Here is a 21,053-nt window from a genome sequence, read left to right on the forward strand (position 1 = left end):
GCTGGAGATGGCCAGGACCTGGAACCACTATGACAGGGTTGGGGAAGGCCTGGTTCCCTGACCGCTATACATATTGCAAATGAAAAGGGGACCCGGCATGTCGCAAGGCCCCTTCTCAATAAATACTAGCCAAGGGAGGTGACTTAAAATAATAAATATATATATACTCACCTCTCCTGGGCTCAGCGTCCTCTCTGGCATCTTCCGAGGCCTGTGATTAGGCCCCATAGGTCACAGCAGCATAATGATGTCAATGCACCCCCATGTGACCACTGAGGACCAATCACAGGCTTCAGCAGAGACGTCGGGAAGATGGCCGAAGATGCTGGAGACAGGTGTGAACCTAGCCTGAATTAGAGATACTTCATTCCACTACACCATACAGTATCCATGGAATAACATTGTATCTTCAGAGATGGTCATGGCATATCCAATTCTATTAGAGCCGGAGTTAAACAAATACATTGTATTGGGAGGAAGTGATAGAAACCACAATAAAGTAATCCGTTTATAAACCTTCTCTAAACAAATACTATACATGATGGATGCAAATAATTTGCAGCTCTAACACCAAATAATAAGGTTAGGTAGAACATATTTTTAACATAACTCACAGAGAGATCCCATTAGCAATAATTAAAATGTAACTAGTCAGCTGTATTCGTGTAACAATATATATAATTGCAGAAAAGTGCAGTAACATAAAAAACAAAGGAAATGAATAGACGACACGCAGACTCCAAGCTCAGCATATTGTTCACTTGTCTACTGTCAGCTATGCATCTGTCAAATGCTTAAGACTCCCCATGCAGCGCTAACCTATTTCTCTCATGATATTAAAAAATATATAGATATTTTTCAACATGTGCCTGGAAAAGTTGTCAAAGTATTGCTACAATAAAAGTTTAAATGGCAGCGGAGTCAAAGACAAAAAATAGACCTTTATAAAATTACCAGACCCCTGTGAGATCCTGTGTTCAGTTTTCTCCACTGATGACCGTCTATTGTAATTATGGACGGATACGCCGAGGTTATTTAGTTAGGTGGAAATGTCTTTGGGTGACCTCATTAATATGTATAAATATATCAAAGAACTACCTAATGCTATTTATATAGGCAGCCCAGAAATTCAATGTGCCTCCAGCAAAGAACGTTTTACCATAAGCATAGAAAAGATGTAAAACTCTAAAATGTGCTGACCCTGGATGTGGAGATAACTAAATCTGCTTAGTTAGAAAGGGGTTGTGTTGGCATTCATGTAGGTCATAATACTACCATATATATGTTATCGGACATATATTTTGTGAGTGAGGTAGCTGATTCAGGGATATACTGTAGTCCATATATGGAATCGGAACAATTTATGTTTCCAGAAAGTTACAGGATAGCTACAACTCTGTGCAGCCAGTACTCCGTGCAGCTATTATTCTGTGCATCTAGTACTCCATGCAGCTAGTATTCCGTGCAGCTAGTATTCCGCGCAGCTAGTATTCCGTGCAGCTAGTATTCCCTGCAGCTAGTATTCCCTGCAGCTAGTATTCCGTGCAGCTACCATTCCGTGCAGCTAGTATTCCGCGCAGCTAGTATTCCGCGCAGCTAGTATTCCGCGCAGCTAGCATTCCGCGCAGCTAGCATTCCGCGCAGCTAGCATTCCGTGCAGCTAGCATTCCGTGCAGCTAGCATTCCGTGCAGCTAGTATTCCGTGCAGCTAGTATTCCCTGCAGCTAGTATTCCCTGCAGCTAGTATTCCGTGCAGCTAGGATTCCGTGCAGCTAGTATTCCCTGCAGCTAGTATTCCCTGCAGCTAGTATTCCGTGCAGCTAGTATTCCGTGCAGCTAGTATTCCGTGCAGCTAGTATTCCGTGCAGCTAGTATTCCGCGCAGCTAGTATTCCGCGCAGCTAGTATTCCCTGCAGCTAGTATTCCGTGCAGCTACCATTCCGCGCAGCTAGTATTCCGCGCAGCTAGTATTCCGCGCAGCTAGTATTCCGCGCAGCTAGTATTCCGTGCAGTTAGTATTCCGTGCAGCTAGTATTCCGTGCAGTTAGTATTCCGTGCAGCTAGTATTCCGTGCAGTTAGTATTCCGTGCAGCTAGTATTCCGTGCAGCTAGTATTCCGTGCAGCTAGTATTCCGTGCAGTTAGTATTCCGTGCAGCTAGCATTCTGTGCAGCTAGTACTCCATGCAGCTATTATTCTGTGCAGCTAGTAATCTGTGCACCTACCGTAGTATTCCATACAGCTAGTTTCCATGCAACTAGTACTCCGTGCATCTAGTACTCCATGCAGCTAGTATTCTGTGCACCTACCGTAGTATTCCATACAGCTAGTATTCCGTGCAGCTAGCGTTCCGTGTAACTAGAATTATGTGCACCTACTGTAGTATTCCATACAGCTAGTATTCCATGCAGCTAGCATTCCATGCAGCTAGTACTCCGTACACTACTGAATTCAGCGCACTAGTGGTATATAATATTGCATGTGCCTGAGGACATGAAAGATCCTCTATAAACTAGATCAGAAATAGCCACTGTTTATCATGGCTGCACAATACATGTAAATTGTTGGTATTAATGTGGTCCCCACATTAGGCCACTTATTAGGATGATGGGAACCATAGCAACTCAGTCTCAAAGTGGCAACCCACTTAAAGTTACAGAGCAGGATCAAAGTGCTTAGGCACATAGTGCATGAAAGTTGCCAACATGAGGACAAAAGCCGTACATCAGGAACTATATGGCATGGGTTGCCATGGTCAAGCAGCGTCATGTAAGTCTTACATTACCAAGTATTCAGTACTCAGTACTAAGTGTTGGATGGAGAGATGCAAATCACAATGCTGCCACTGAACTATGGAGCGGTAGAAGTGTGTTCTGTGGAGTGACGAGTCATGCTTCTCAATCTGCCAGTCCGTGGATGAGGCTGAGGAGAACGTTATCTTTTTGATTGATTTGCACAAACAGTAAATTTTGGTGGAGGGATAATGTTATGGGGTAGGTTTTCAGGGGTCAGCATAAGTCACTTAAGTTCCAGTGAGGAGAAACCTTAATACTTCAATATACCAAGGTATACAGTACAGACCAAAAGTTTGGACACACCTTCTCATTCAAAGAGTTTTCTGTATTTTCATGACTATGAAAATTGTAGATTCACACTGAAGGCATCAAAACTATGAAGTAACACATGTGGAATTATATACTTAAAAAAGTGTGAAACAACTGACAATATGTTATATATATATATATATATATATATATATATATACATATATATATCTGTTATAGATACATTTTTAATTCAGTATATTTATTAATAAAATTATCTATATATTTTTATTGTTTGTGTCTCTAGTTGTTTTTCTGATATATGCTTTATTGGTTTTGAGACCGATATTATCATTATTTGGGCTGATTGTTTTGGTTTTCATAGGTATTCATATAGTGTAGCATTTTAAAGCAGAGTTTGTCCCTTTGTCCTCCTGCAGTTTCTCTGTAAACATTGAAAAACCACCAAAACCAATTTAGTGGAAAAAAAATAAACAGAAGTCAAAGAAGAGGACATTAGGTTACCAACTCCCTGCCTAAGCCTGTGAATGTGACTAATGCTGTGAGAGGGGGGAAACGTTGCGATTACAACAGAAAGAGATCACCCACACAGTTCCAGAGAGAACATCTATGTTTATAATAAAACAATGAGAAGAATAAGGACCTAAAATATACAAGGTTTAGGTACTAGTTACAGGAAATGTGTTACCAGAGAATGATTTATTTTGTTAAACATGTTTTTGTATATTTTTCAATAAGTTTTTGAAAAAAACATAAAAAAACATAGCATAACTCAAAGTTTAAAGCGTACCACCAGTTATAAAAAAAGTTTTCATAAATGAAATAGGAGATAAAATATGAAACTTTGTAAAATATCTTACCAAATAAATATGTTTTCTTTTCCATATTTCAGACAGAGATACTTTCTACATTTTAAAAGGTGTAAAAAAGGTAGAAAAGAAACTGAAATAAGTGCTGCTGTTATACACTGCTATTCTGTCCTCTTTTAATAATGCTAGGTTGTAGATAAGAGACTACCAGTGCACAGAATGATGAAATAAATCGATTTACTAACTCCTACTCCACCGCCTCTTCTCCATAGAGTTCTGTGAGTATATGAAGCTGAACATGGAGATGGATATCATGTGAACAACAGTCAGATTGTAGATAAGAAGTAGGAGACCAGTCTAATAAACAGAAAAGGAAACAGATCTATTTAAGATATATTACAACTTTTTTTAGCGTCACTTGCTGGAGGTACACTTTAAGAAAAGTATATTCTGCAATTTTCCCTATGGCCACTAACCCTAATAAATGACTCCCAGGGGCATTTTTTATTTATTTATTTGCAACAGTTATCTCATTTACATCACAATCTAGATTACAATAGGTGATAGATGCATCCTTAAACTATCAGTGCATCCACTACTGAAAATAAACTGTGATAGCTTATCTACTACCCCAACCTACACAGACCACCCCTAGAAGCACTCTTAGTTAGAGTCAGCTAAAGATTATTGCTACCTATAGCCTTGACTAGTGTAATCCTGAAAAAAAAAATTTTTAAATATAATCCTAGTGACATAAAGAGGCACCTCAAATTCTTGTTTTTTTGTTCCTCAAAGTATTTATTAAAGGGGTTGTCTAGGATTTGGACAAATTTAGGAGGATCCAGAGGCTGGTGTAACATTTAAAAAATCAAAACATACTCACCTGGCCCCGATACTCTATTGTCCGCCACCAAGGTCCGTTCAATCACTAGAAGCCCTGAAGCCCTAGGTGACCGCTGAGACCATTAGTAGCCTCTGCAGTCACTCGAGGGGACTGTTGACATACAGTCCTATGAAAAAGTTTGGGCACCCCTATTAATCTTAATCATTTTTAGTTCTAAATATTTTGGTGTTTGCAACAGCCATTTCAGTTTGATATATCTAATAACTGATGGACACAGTAATATTTCAGGATTGAAATGAGGTTTATTGTACTAACAGAAAATGTGCAATATGCATTAAACCAAAATTTGACCGGTGCAAAAGTATGGGCACCTCAACAGAAAAGTGACATTAATATTTAGTAGATCCTCCTTTTGCAAAGATAACAGCCTCTAGTCGCTTCCTGTAGCTTTTAATCAGTTCCTGGATAAAGGTATTTTGGACAAACAATTCAAGTTCAGTTAAGTTAGATGGTCGCCGAGCATGGACAGCCCGCTTCAAATCATCCCACAGATGTTCAATGATATTCAGGTCTGGGGACTGGGATGGCCATTCCAGAACATTGTAATTGTTCCTCTGCATGAATGCCTGAGGATTTGGAGCGGTGTTTTGGATCATTGTCTTGCTGAAATATCCATCCCCGGCGTAACTTCAACTTCGTCACTGATTCTTGAACATTATTCTCAAGAATCTGCTGATACTGAGTGGAATCCATGCGACTCTCAACTTTAACAAGATTCCCGATGCCGACATTGGCCACACAGCCCCAAAGCATGATGGAACCTCCACCAAATTTTACAGTGGGTAGCATGTGTTTTTCTTGGAATGCTGTTTCTTTTTGGACGCCATGCATAACGCCTTTTTTTATAAGCAAACAACTCAATTTTTGTTTCCAAAATGAAGCTGCCTTGTCCAAATGTGCTTTTTCATACCTCAGGCAACTCTATTTGTGGCGTACGTGAAGAAACGGCTTCTTTCTCATCACTCTCCCATACAGCTTCTATTTGTGCAAAGTGCGCTGTATAGTTGACCGATGCACAGTGACACCATCTGCAGCAAGATGATGCTGCAGCTCTTTGGAGGTGGTCTGTGGATTGTCCTTGACTGTTCTCACCATTCTTCTTCTCTGCCTTTCTGATATTTTTCTTGGCCTGCCACTTCTGGGCTTAACAAGAACTGTCCCTGTGGTCTTCCATTTCCTTACTATGTTCCTCACAGTGGAAACTGACAGGTTAAATCTCTGAGCCAACTTTTTGTATCCTTCCCCTGAACAACTATGTTGAACAATCTTTGTTTTCAGATCATTTGAGAGTTGTTTTGAGTAGCCCATGATGCCACTCTTCAGAGGAGATTCAAATAGGAGATCAACTTGCAATTGGCCACCTTAAATACCTTTTCTTATGATTGGATACATCTGGCTATGAAGTTCAAAGCTCACTGAGGTTACAAAACCAATTTTGTGCTTCAGTAAGTCAGTAAAAAGTAGTTAGGGGAATTCAAATCAATAAAATGATAAGGGTGCCCATACTTTTGCACCGGTCAAATTTTGGTTTAATGCATATTGCACATTTTCTGTTAGTACAATAAACCTCATTTCAATCCTGAAATATTACTGTGTCCATCAGTTATTAGATATATCAAACTGAAATGGCTGTTGCAAACACCAAAATATTTAGAAAAAAATAAAGATTAAGATTAATAGGGGTGCCCAAACTTTTTCATAGGACTGTATGTAATTGGTCTCAGCAGTCACATGGGGTGCATGACTTTGAGGGATAGAGGAATGTGACACAACTGAAATATCTGCAGATGACAACAGAGCATCAGGGACAGGTGAGTATAGTTATTTTTTGCCCCAGACCACTCTGTAGGCTGTCCAATTACTGGCCTGCCCCTTTTAACTTACAGGAATTCTTAAAATCAGAAACAGCACAAAAAATACATTGGTTGAGGGGTAACACAGTGACTCAGTGGTTAGCACTGCATCCTTGCAGCGCTGGAGTCCTGGGTTCGAATCCCGCCAGGAACAACATCTGCAAGGAGTTTGTATGTTCTCCCCGTGTTTGTGTGGATTTCTTCCCATTCTACAAAGACCTACTGATAGGGAAAAAAATGTACATAGTGATCCCTATATGGGGCTCACAATCTACATTAAAAAAAACAAAACATAAAAAATAAAAAAAGACATTGGTCCTACAATACCTAATGAACATTGTCATTGACACCACATAATGGATTAACCTGATACAATGTTACTACTATTGCAGACTGAACTATTTGCAAATAGGAAACCCTGCTAATGTCGGCATCTGATACAATCTCCTCTTGCATCTTCCCCATACATGCCGGAGCTGCGTTGCTGTTAGTACTGTAATCATGATATACAACGTCTGAAAAAAAGGAAACAAGCATTGTAATAATATATGTAAATCAGCGTCTACAATCACTACATAAATCCAGTTTACTGGGAGGCTTAAATCTCAGATACATGTAACTTTTTTTCATTTCTCAGATAGGACTATTATCATCTATATTCAGGGATTTTCATAAAACTTTATTAACATTCGCACATTCAGTCCTACTTAATTGTTTTTGGAAAAACTGTCCATCATGCTTTATATCCAGGACCGCGCTGTCATAATTCCTTGAAGCAATTATGTTGTGCTTCTTGTTTCAATAATTTGATACCATGGGGAACACATTTCCTTTGAAAAGGAAGGAACATTATCTTTGTATCGCACTTCATATGCATGAATTGAAATAACAGAGAAAAAAACTGCAAAAATAATGGTTCCCTGTCACATCCATGCTTGGTGCCAGTAGAACATGGCTTAGGGGAATACACTTTACAGATGTTTTTGACCATAAAGCGTGGCACGGCTTGTTTTCACATCTCAATACAAGATTGATTTCTGCGAAAACATATTTATCATAGATTGAAGAATCGTTTTCGGAGATGTGTATTAATCTTACGGTTTAACGTTTATTTCTTACATTGTTGCGAGATCAAACACCACTATCTGTTCCATGGATTTGTGTAATTGTGATCGTCACACTCCCCTAGTTTCTATAATTAATAAAAGAATGTAATAAAAAAAGAATTACGATAAAACTATGGAGACGATTGTGTACAGTAATGGAAATCAGAGCATGCCGAGGATCAACGTGGGGTAGGCTTGTCTAGCTTTATAGGGAGTCTACCGACGCTTCCAAGAATATTCAGCTGCTATTATAGGGCACATTATAAGGATAAACAACATGCCTTTGTTATATATGTCACTTTTGTAGATTTGGAGAAAAGCTACTTTCCAGTCTTATGCAAATGAGGCAGTTGGTGCACTGGGGGCGGGCCTTAGGCTCTCGGAACACTGGTCTTACTGCTGAAGAGGGATGCGAGATGTCATCAAGTACAAGGATCAACTCCCACTGCACAGGTGATACAGGCAGGATATGGTAGGGGTCTGAGTGGCAAGAACAGTGCTCCAGGGAGTTGAAGGCCCCCAGTACACCAGCTGTTTAATTTACATCAAAATTAATTATTTTTCTCCAATTCTACAAAAGTGGCATAGAAAGCATGGTGGTGACTATGCTTGGGGGAGATGGTAGACTCCCTTTAGAAATGCATCTTTCTAATATTTTGGAAATAGATAGAGGAATATAAAAGTGGACTCCCGCTGATCTGATATTGATGGCCTACGCTAAGGACAACTCATCAATACCTAAGTTTCATAAAACACCTTTTTATTTTAAAGTGGTAACAAATTATAACTCATGAAGACCAATTTACAAGGTCTGAAGTTTGATTTTGACAATTTTAATCAAATATAAAGGCAAACTCATTGTCGTTTTGTATTCTTGAGAAATCAATAGAATTCATGTCAATTGGAGCTGTGTTGCTATAGCGCAGGCGGTCAATACATAGTATATGGAGTCATTTGCTTCTAACTCCCTACAATGCAGAAATCAGCTGATCAGTGTGGGATCCAATTTTTAATTGACTCCCACCTAGCTCATATTGGTGACCTCTACTAATGAGAAGCCATCAATATGACTTCTTAGATAATCCCTTTAAGGACGATATACAGAACCCAGTAATGACAATTTTTAGCAGTGGATGAATTATAGACCTTTAAGGCACATTCAGTCTAAGACCCCACATTGGAGAAAAGCAGCTGTCCCACTGTGACTTGTGATGCATTGTGCGTTTGGCGTTCTCTTGGCCTCAGAGGCAACCAAGTCCATCTGCACCATCAGGAGCTTTGGTGAGGACCTCTGGGGCCTGGTTCTGCTTAGGTTTGGAGGGTATTGGACACTCAGCACTATTGTACCACGGTGTGCCGGGGAGTCCGGTTTCCCAGGACTATCTGTTCTGTACTGGATCTGATTCATAAAAAGTGGTCTGTGAAGATGTGGCGCTTACCTAAGTGCCGTTGCCACTTGAAGCATCTGAGTTCTGGATGTTGGACTCCCACCGATCAGATATTCACGATATATCTTACGGATAGTTCATCGATATTTAACACTCAAAAAACCCCTTTAACCCATTAAGTAAATTATAATAAGAAAACTGTTTGGCACATGCAGCGGATTCTTTCTCCAACATACCAGCGACATCTAACCAATGTGGAATTCAGATAAACCCTCCAGGATTAAATATTAAAAGGTTGTACTTATCAGTCCAATGCTTTAAACACAATGACAACAAGACATGAAAATAGACTTAAATGAGAAAAGTTCAGACTGGGAGAAGACTGACATTTGGCAAGCAGCTGCCTCCATGATTACTACGCATCAATAGAAAAGATCAAAAAGCTTACATAATACATAGGCCTAGTCACCTGACATAACAAGCAGGGCAACAGATTTACTATAGTACATAACGTGGACCAAAGCAGAGAGGCAGACTGATTTCATGGGTGCCCGGTTATTACATCAGTACAGGTAAGGTATTGCAGGACCGTATATACAGGATGCCATACATATTAGGTATTATTCCTTACAGCCCTGGAAAGAATCCAGACAGGCTACTAAACTGATTGTGCTATCTTAACAGCAGCCAGATGTTCTGCCTCATCTGTTTGGAAATCTCTATTGGCTCCTTCTGCAATATGTGCACATAAAAGGTCCTGATCATACTGTAGCACTACCTAATCACACCGCATGAGATCTAACAAGGTATGGGAGCTTTTACCAGTGGATTATTAGCCGTCTACTAATATACAATGCCGCCCATTCACATTACACTCTTGTAATCAAGGTTCAGACTTTCCTCAGAAGGAACATGTAACCTTAGTGTTGACCCTTCTTGTCTATGACTTTCCTTTGTACCTCCAAAAAAGTAAATAGGGAACTCTTCGATATTTAGTTATACCATACAAAGAATATAGAATAATCAAAATCAAAAAGATTAAAGAGGGTGGGGGTCTCAAAATGGGAAAACTAGGGAAACGTTAACCTAAATGATCCCATGCAATTCGCGTTTCAAGGCTGCCTTGGTTCCTCTCTGGTCTTCCTGGTCCCTTTTGACAGATAGGAGATGCTTATTCAGCCAATCGTTGGCCATGACAGTGACCCCTTCCCCCCATTAGACATTTCCTGTTTTGTGTCAGGACTGGGACAGAAAATCAAGACCAGCAGGTGAAGCAAGAGTCCTGCAGATCAGTCAGGGGAGTAGTCTTAAAATTTTTACACTATTTTGAAACTGGACAAAAGTTTTAGACAGGTGTGGAGAAAAATACTGAAAGGTAAGAATGCTTTCAAAAATAGAAGGGTTAATAGGTTATTTTTGTTTATTAAAGGGGTATTCCCAACTCGCCTGTTCACCATCTTGCAGGCTGTGTGCTCTGTTCACTTGCTGGTTTTCTCAGTATATTGGTGGGCAGGGTTTCACTTGCTCTGCTATGTCTCTTCATAGCACTACACGTTTGCAGTCAGTATTGAGGGATGGTTGTAAATAAATTAGCACAGTATCACTGGAAGATGCACAATAATAAGCTGATGTAGCAGAGCTGGATTTCATAGGTGATGAGAATCCCAAATTTACACGCTACAGGACCAAGAGTCAGCTTGCAATAAACTCCGTTTTAGGTTTGTTTACATACAGAGGTAACAGACTCCCTATCTCAGCCCTTATCAGCAAAGTTCAATTAGCTGACCTGATAACTGGAAGAGGGAGATAAACGGCTCAGAAATACAAGCTGGCTCTGAGCACTCAGCTCCCCCTCCCTCCTGAGAGCAGGGAGCTATGTCAATTGTCCTGGGTGGAGAGATAAGACCATCCCAGGTCCGTGGTTATGGAGACGCAGTGTAAACAATGAAGTGAATAATCTCAGATAATAGACAAACAAAGCATTTTTGAAGAAGCAATGTATTTAGGAAAAGTCTGAAATCCACATAAACTAGCAGTATAGATAGGATCCTTGAGATGGGACAACCCCTTTAAGTGAATGACCAAAAGAGAAACCCAAATCCCATCAATATTTGTTGTGACTGTCCCTTGGAGGAAGAGACCTGGAAGTGATGTGGCCATCATAGAGCCCTGATTTCATCATCATCCAGTCTGTCTTGGATTAGATGAAAAGACAGAAGGACTGGAGTAAGCCTACATACTTAGTTCTCCAAGATGTTAGGGACAACTTCTCTAACGAATTCTGTCAAGAACTGTCTGCAAGTGTACTTAGAAGAATTGATGGAAGGCAAATGGCGGTCACACCAAATATTAATGGGATTTAGATTTCTCTTTTGTTCATTCACTTCATTCTTTTAATTCACAAAAAAAAACATTGATACGTTTTGTCGTGAATGGTTTTTCCCACACGTCTTAAACTTTTGCACATCACTGTATATGAAATGTGGCTCGCAACCATGTGAGACTGCAATGAAAACCCGCAGGAGTCGATTATATCACATTTTGAGCAGAGTCCATTACGTAATATTATTAAAGGTTGTTCAGATCAGGATTGTAATTAGAAAAGTAAAGGAACCCATATCTGTGAATACACTAAGCAAACCAATTTTATACTTGTCCACCTTGAATGGAAATTTTCTATCTTGTGACTGGTGATACGGGATCAGAAAATGAACCATTCATAAGGACGAGCTAAAGATTACCACCTTGGACCAAATACAACCATTCTTAATTAGAGAAGGTTAAGTGTTTGACCCGGCGCAATGCTAAATGAAGACAAGAGACCAGCTGAACATATCTCAGTTACAAGGCGACACCACGAATACATGACACTTGTAATTTAAAAGAAAAAAATACTCTCATAAGAAAATGAACTTTAAAATTGACTGCAAATGCAAATCTGTATTGTGGGAAAAGTGATTGACAAAACCCCTAGGCAGGATGTAATCAGGACTGCCGAAGACTTTACTGCGAAATAAAGAAATGTAATCGCTTGACAAGACCTCCTGGATTTACACTATTTCCCACTATGATAAAAGATTGAGGATCCTCTTTGATTTACATATCTTTGAGAGAGGGCTAGTTAAACAACTATATCATGCTTACTTGATTTTTTCTGCTGCCTCGGCGTAATTCTGAATAATAAAAAGCAGAAAGGTGATTTAGAAGTTCCTGAAATAATAAACTATTTTTAACAAAAAATCGGCGAGTTAGCGTTCTCTTCATCAAATCCACTGTCACTTTACATCAATCAGACCTTTAGAAAATGAAGGCTGAGCAGATTGCTGTGATCAGTATGGGCACGGTTACATAACATATAGACTGTACAGTTACATCTGCGGGAAATGAGACGAGGGAAAGAAAACAGGACGGAACCCATAGATAGGAGATATAGTGGCCTAGAGCTGCGCTCCCTAATAATCCGAAGCCACCTACCCCCTACACGAAGAATCAACATCAAAGCAATCACAAGGCGATGATCACAGGCACGGCACCCCCTGTAGACAACACAACCTATAACCTAGAGGAGCACTTCCGTATTTTTCTTTTATTCCAAGTTCCGTTTCATTATTTTAATTATGATCTAAAAAAACAATCTGGAAAGCGGCGATAAGACACCAATTTTCCAAAAGTAAAAGTAATGATACATGTTCCATCCCTACTATCTAGGATAATGATCCAGGGGAACTAGGATTCCTATATCACTTATCTTCCTACTGTGGAATCGCTACAATATAGCCGTTGGTTTTGTAATGTAACCGCTATTTTCTTCCTGTGATGTGTGCATGGTGACATCTTTGTATGTCTATTCTGTGACCTCACAGTGTGCATTCTTCTTACACCGAGATACAATCCTGTGTGTTAATCCTATACTATGTCATTACTTGTCATTATGCCTCTATGGCATGTGCACATTATAGCATTACTTTGAATTCACTGTTATATTACCCTGTGTATTACCTTTATGCTAAAAATTCATTGTGTGCATTAGTCTTGTGAGGCATTACTGTGTGCACTAGAAACTGCATTGTAACATCGCTATGTGCATTGTGCCTATACTATGACAACCACTCACTGGGGCGTAACTTGAAGGGGTGCAATCGAACCAGAACCCATAAGCACTGGCATCAGTATTGAGATTGCAGCTTCCATCTGGCCCATAAGCCAAGGACACCCACAGATTGCACTAACCACACTAAGGTGGATAAACTCCTTAGCACCCGCAACCATCACTATCAAGAATTCACTATAGGGATGAGGTAGGGGGCTTAGACAAAAGATTGCACAGGGGGCTACAAGAATTTATTTACACCACTGATCACTGGGTTCCTTCTTTTGTGACATCACTCGGACAATTTTTCATGACTTCTGCGATTCACCCTGACATACTGGATATCAGTTTCTGGGCCAAATATAGACAGACCTGAGGACTTTCTTGACCATGGACCCAAAATTTCAATGTTTGGTTAAGCAATCTAGTTAGTTATTACTTTTTGCCTTGTGACATGGTGCTCCATCATGCTGCTTCATCGCCATATTGCTCTAGGACAATGTTTAGTTACTATTCATGGCAGTGTTCTTAGCCAAAATTGTGAGTATGCCAAATCCTTTACTCCACTGGATGAAAAGCAACCCTACCCAAGAATGATCTCAGGATTGTTTATTGTTGACATGACACATGGTAGTGTCCAGCTTTTCTTCTGTGGACAATCATTCTTCCAGGAGCCACTTCTCTTCAAAAAACCCCATACAGGACAGACGACCATTCTATAGGAAGTACAAGATTGGACTGCAGAGCATTGGGGTAAAGTTGTTTTCTCTGATGAAACCCCATTCAGACTGTCTGGGACATGTGGAAGAATGATTGTCAGACTTCCACAGACAGACATGTAGTAATTTTAACCCCTGTGTACAAGAAGGACATAGCTGAACTAGAGAGTACAGAGAAGGGGTTAGGAGGACGGGTGAATTTAAATACAGTTATTGAGAAAAAAGATGGTTACAATGATAATTACATTGTACAAATACATGAAGAAACAGTGCAAAGACCATTCTAAAGATCTTTTTACTCCTAGACCAAGGATGCTGGTAAGGAAACATCCTATACGCCTATACACCAGCAGCATAGATGGAGAGTCATTATTAAGAGCAGTGAGACTATGGAATTCACTGGCACAGGTTCGGGGGCTAGGCCCCATAGCAAACTTTCGACTTGGTCCCCCCTAAAAGCATAGTGCCTTCTGTTCTAGCCCCCACACAGTGTAATGTCCGATTTACATATGCTATAATGTCCCAAAATGGCTTTCTTACAGCATAATGTCCCATAGAGGCCCCTGTACACTATATAATGTCTCATAGCAGCCCTTCCACTCAGAATATTCCATAACAGCCTCCTTACAGTATAAAGTTCCATATTGGCCCCTCCACACAGTATTATGTCCCATTGTGGCTCCAACTGTGTTTTTTGCAAACATTGCAAAAATGTTGGGGTTCAGAGAACTCATAATTTTTGAGGTATACCACCCACAAAATATTATTATGCTCTGGGGTCGTTTCATACTCCAGAATATAATTATAGTAGGCCCAGGGGAGGTGACAAACATAAAAACCAGTGTTACGTACGTCTCCTGGGCCCTGCCATGAGTCACTGCTGTTTTCAATCCTCGTCAATGATGTCACAGATGTGGGTTACACCGGTGTCAATATGCATAGCGATACCAGCCTGACCCACGAGACATCTGTGATATCACTACAGAGGCCGGGGGTCAGCAGGGAGGTCAGCGGTCGGTTTTTATATTCACTCACTTCACCCGAGCCATACAGCATTGAGCAATATATAAAAATAGTGCTCAATGCTGCCCTATTTTACAGTAGTTTTCTGATACTATGGTATTGAAGATCTATTAGGACAGACCATCAATATTAGGTTTGTAAAGTCTGACATCTGGGATCACGGCCAATCGGCTCTTCCGTTTGAAGAACTTGTAGCTCTTGGCAATCTACAAAATATGATGCTGTGCTCGGGAACCAGTGAAGAGACCATAGCACTTGATCAAACGTTGCAGCCCCTTAAATCAGCTGATCGGTGGGGGTGCTGGGTGTTGAACCCCCAGATCTAATATTCAAATGAATCCTGTAATGTTTGTACCTCCAAAGCAGATGTGAACAGCGCCCGAGAATAAATGAATGAATTAGATTTCAGATATTATACTACTGAATTGTTATACCTAACGAAAACACAAGATAAAAAAAACATAGCCACTGATGTAAAAGGTGACGATGATAACATGAATTCACTATATCCAAACATAAAAAATCTAAAACAAAGCCTACAAAACAATCGTCGCCTCTTTAATCAGATGATAAAAGCGTCAGATAATAGACAGTCTCGAACTTTTAATTCAAAGCTTAATATTTGGAAATCACAGAGAACAAATAAATATGTCTACAATTTTTAATGAAAATTACAGGCTCGGTGCTGATGCTCGACACAAAAGACAATTTAGTTCCTCACATATAAAATAACAAGTCTCAGTAGCTATAGGTGACAGCTAATTTCCTTTAGCCTTGCTGTGCCCCCAAGCTACTAATGGATGCCTGTTTTCAAGTACTATTGGAAAATATTAAACAAAAACAAAAAGAAAGCTGTCATTTTCTTGCGTAATTGCAATCCAAACGCAGTGCAAAGCTAAAGCACTTCACATAAATTATAGAAATATATTAGAGTTTTACTTAAATAGAGACACTTACTCGTACAAAACTGTACGGCTATTGTCACGCAAGAATAAAATGGGTTTATGTAGCGTAACCGTATCCATTCCTTACCCATAACATGCATGTAGCTTCGTAAGGTTACATATATACGACCATAGTGGTCTTTAAAGAGGACCTTTCATCAGATTGGGCACAGGCAGTTCCATATACTGCTGGAAAGCCGACAGTGCGCTGAATTCAGCGCACTGTCGGCTTTCCCTATCTGTGCCCCGGGTAAAGCGCTATCAGTCCCGGTACTGTAGGGCTTTACAGTCAGAAAGGCGTTTCTGACAGTTAGCCAGGGACGCCCTTCTGCCCAGCAGCGCCTATCGCGCTGTACAATGTGAGCGGGGAGGAACGCCCCCTCCCTCTGCTCACAGTGCTCGTCCATAGAGGAGTATTATCAGGAGGGGAGGGGGCGTTCCTCCCCAGTCTTAGAGCACAGCGCGATAGGCACTGCTGGGCAGAAGGGCGTCCCTGGCTGTCAGAAACGCCCTTCTGACTGTAAAGTGCTACGGTACCGGGACGATAACGCTTTACCTGGGAAAGCCGACAGCACGCTGAATTCCTGTGCCCAATCTGATGAAAGTACCTCTTTAAAATGGGATCAGTATTCCGCAAAAAATGTCACATCTCGTCCACAATCATGGATCCGCACTTGTGCTGCAAATATGGACAGGATTAGGACATGATCAATATGATTCAGATGGTTTTTATGACCCAGACGCTGATGTAAAAATTGATAATGGAGGGTCAAAAATGAATGGGTCCATATACTATCCTGAATTGAGGATAATGTGGATAAAACAACTATGGTTATGAGCAAAGGGGCTAAAGCAACCCTGGTGCATGATCATTCAGTAGCATGGTATACATTACAAAGGTCAGAGGTATCCTGCACCAAAAATATCATAAGAAAGAATTTTTTTTTATTGAAAGACATAAAAAATATATGGGAACCCCATCCTAGTTTCGGCACTAAAAAAAATCTTGATATTGAGTGGCCAATACCAGTCCTAAGCCAGGCATACAAAGAAAACAACCCCTACTTATCACTTATTTAAAGGATATTTTGTAAATATTTTGTGGTCACTGGGGTTCGACCATACCAGGTCTGCCCTTACTGTGCCACAGCACTGAAGAATAACTCGAGTGAACGGTGGTCATGCCGCTCTCTGCAACGTAAGGTATTTTTATAGGGCAGATTTAAAAAAAAACAAAAACAAAAACAGTACGAAGCTCAGGTTTCTTTCAGACAGTCCCATCCTATGGACACTGAATGGAGCAACAGCAGGCATGGATGGACACCTCTTCATTCCAATGTCTCTTGCTGTGGTTTGCAGTGAGGAGGAATGAAGCTCGGAAAATTCATTCTAGTTATTGGTAAGGGATCCAGTCTTTTGCCCAAGAGTGATCATACATAGGTTCTAAATTTTAATTATTTTTTTGGGATATAACCATCTAGCATTCAATATTACAGAATTATCTCAGGACTCCATAAAAAGGAAAATTTACTTACACTGCAGCAGAAAAAGACCCCATCAACTACATTAAAGCATGATTAAACACTTGCATAAAAAAATAAATAGAACACATACCAATAAAAACATCAATTAATCCTAATATTAAATATCTATACATGGTCTAGACCAGGGGTGGGCAATTAATTTTCCCATGGGGCCGCATAAGAAATTGAAACTATGCTAGAGGGCCGTGCCACGGCAAATGTAGCTCCACCCACTTCTATGTTGACTCCGCCCATTCCCAATCATCTTTCCATGTGCCCCCACAAAGTATAATCCTCCTACAGTCACCCGTACATTATATGTCCCCACATTATAATGTTCCCCTCCAACTGCACCACAGTATTAAGTCCCTCTCCTGGTGCCCCAGTATAAACTGGGGGAAACTAGAGGGGACATGAAACTGGAGCAGCTGGAGGGGGACATTAAACAGTGGGGGTAGTTGGAGGGGGGCAATAAATTGACAGCTGGAGTGGGACATGAAACTGGGGGCAACTAGAGGGGGACATTAAAATCGGGAAGTAGACATTAAACTGTAGGGGTAGCTGGAGGGTGACATTAAACTGGGGGCAACTAGAGGCAGACAGGTCCCCCTACAGCTTCCTCCATGGTTTAATGTCTCCCCAGTCTAAGTGCCCTCTTCATCTACCCCCAGTTTCATGTCCCCCCCTCCATTTCTCCCTCAGTTTCATATCCCCCTTTATTTTCCCCATTTTATGTTCCCCCTCCATCTCTCCCCCAGTTTCATGTCCCCCCCTCCATCTGCCATCTCTGCCCTAGTATAACATTCCCCTTCCATCTCTGCCCCTAGGTTACTGAAACACACACACACAGACAGACAGACACATATAGACACACACACACACACATACAGACACACACATACAGACACACACATACAGACAGACAGACACACACACACATACAGACAGACACATACAGACACACACACATACAGACACACACACACACTCTCCACCCTGCATCTCACCTTACATCTCTCAGTACCTTATGACACACTCACATGTCTCCATCTTCTGCCGGCACTAAGACATGCCCCCCTAGACACGCCTCCCTATTCAAAGCTGTGCGGGCCAGACTGAATCAGTCAGAGGGCCGGATATGGCCCGGGGGCCGGACTTTGCCCAGGTCTGGTCTAGACAATGCAGATTATGACATATAATGTCTACTTTCAGCTGGAACCTGGCCATTACCTAAATATATACAGTCAGTAAAGTATGAAACACTCTAATCATTTATCAAAGAATCCAGAAATACCAATCATTATATATATAGAAATATTAAAGGTAAAAAATATTTTTTTAAATTAATTCATCATCTTAATTCTGTCCATTCATCTCTTTGTAGTTTCCTTGAAGAAGAGCAGAAAGATCAGCAATATGTTGAATCCAAAATGATTTGTCTTCTACGACTAATGGTTCTGAGGTTGCCTTTAGACTGTCCTGTGTCTTCAGGATTTGGGGAGGAATCTGCAGAGGTTTATCATAACATGGCTGGTTCTTGCAGCTGCAGGATACACTATTGTTAAGGGTAGGCTCCTTGTGGAGAACTTCCTTTTGTCCCTTAGTTTTCAAATGAGTGAAAAGATTATACAGAGTCTTATTGCAGGTTTCCAACTGGAGATCAAGCTGACGATTTTTAAGCTTCTCCTCTTCTAGCTGATGCTGTAGACGTCCATTTTCTTGACTTAGTTCAGTCAGCTAGATCGGAGAAGGGAAATACGAGAATGTGGTTTAAGATTTTATTACATAACAAAGACTTTGTATGAAAATAATAAGAAGGCTCATCCACTTTTCAAAATGATGTTTGGTTAGATGGCCTAAATTTTTATAATACTGTATCAGAGAAAAAGTCACATTCCTCCATTTCAGTATCCATATGGGTTCTTTTTATTGGGTGGAATTGCAAAAGTAATTTTCTGAGTCAAAGATGGAAATGGAAACAAAACAGGGAAAACGTGTATTTATTGTAAATAGTCCTGGCTTTAACTGGAAAAAAAAACAACATGAAAAATGTGGCACCACTTGCTAGAAGATATCATCATCCTAACTTCTAGACCAAAATAAGCATCTGGGTCTTATTGGCCTTTTCATTTATATAAAACATTTACAAATAGTCTTCATTAAAAATCCTCATTTACGGCTCCTTTACAGACCCATGTTGTCATGGTTACAGATTAAAGAACAACTCCGTGTAGTCGTAGTCAGATCCTGCAATCAAACTCCTTTCACCGGTCCCCGATATCTCCCAAATGAATGTAAACCAGAAAATTAGGATTTGCAAAGTTACTTCCATTTTTATTTTAGAGGCACTGCAGCAGACGTTAAAAAATATTTGGAAGTGGGCACATCCTTTAATTTAAAAATGGTGGTTAATATGTCTTCCATAGGGTTGAGCGATTGTGTTTGGAAAAGATCGGATTCCGATTGGCGATCGAGAAAATTTCTTGATCGCGATCGGAATTCTGAACACAATCTTTTTAGGTGGGATCGAGATCGGTGATTATTTCCCACAATGCTTTGCTACTGGCCAAGCATTGTGGGAAAAGCTAACAATGTTAGCCTTCACACTGAGTATACGCTCCGCTCATTCTGAGCGGAGTGTATACTCAGTGTGAAGGCTCCGCTGCGATTCCATAGTAATGAATGGAAGCAGCCGGCAAACAGCCTTAACCCCCCGTGCGCCGGCTGCATCCATTCATTCTAATGGGAGACTAGCTAACATCTCTATTAGCTACTTACCTGCAGAGATGGCTGGTCCGGTGCCTGGTGTTCTCGTTCGTCTTCGCCTCGCTGCCCCCGCCTCTCAGGTTAGTGTTAAAGAGCTAGAGAGAAGGCGGAGCTTGTGGCTTAGGAGAGTGTGGGTGGGTACAGGGCGGGGAGACATGACGTCTCCCCGCCCACACTCTCCTAACCTGGGAGGCGGGCGGCAGTGAGGCGAAGAAGAACGAGAACACCGGGCACCGGACCAGCCATCTCTGCAGGTAAGTGGACACCAGGGGGGACTAAGTAACCAGAGGATTAAAAAAAAATCCTCTGGCTACTTAGTGATTAAAAAGATTACTACACAGCGTGGATTCCAACAATTAAAGCATTCAATTGTTAGATTCCATGCTGTATAGTGAATAGGATTGTTTTTAAAATCCGATCTCCGATTAGTAAAAAAAATCCCTTTGACTTGCATTGGGATCGGAATTGGGATCGAGATCGGGTTCGAATGAAAAATGATCAGAAATCGGATTTCAAAATCAATCCTGAAAAGTCAAGATCGGCTCAACCCTAGTCTTCCACTAAATCTGCACTTATACACATAGGTACATACATTGTATGACTATATAAAGATCACCTAACTCGATACATTGGGAACCCATTGCTAACTTAGGGCTCTTTCACATGGTCGTATTTAGGACGAGAAATACCGTCCCTGTGTCTGCCGTATTTCCCGGCCCAACTGCTGCTCTTGTGAACTGAATTTACAGTATCGTACTGATTTATAGTGTTGTGAGTGTCACAATTACCGCGGTGCCACAATAATTCTGAAGTTTATAGCATCATAAATCAGTAAGATGCTGTAAGTTCAGTTCACAGGAGTTC

General features: G+C 40.7%; 1 protein-coding gene across 1 annotated transcript in view; it reads right to left on the reverse strand.

Moving 5' to 3' along the window:
* Window positions 1-18,779: 18,779 nt before the first annotated feature.
* Window positions 18,780-21,053, reverse strand: part of LOC142201133 (uncharacterized) — a 279,771-nt gene continuing 277,497 nt past the window's right edge. Inside the window, exon 26 of the mRNA XM_075271958.1 lies at window positions 18,780-19,160. Within this exon, the coding sequence (XP_075128059.1) occupies window positions 18,780-19,160 (381 nt within the window). The remainder of the gene's footprint in view (window positions 19,161-21,053) is intronic.

This window comes from Leptodactylus fuscus, chromosome 4, assembly GCF_031893055.1.
Source record: "Leptodactylus fuscus isolate aLepFus1 chromosome 4, aLepFus1.hap2, whole genome shotgun sequence".
Classification (NCBI taxonomy): Eukaryota; Metazoa; Chordata; class Amphibia; order Anura; family Leptodactylidae; genus Leptodactylus; species Leptodactylus fuscus.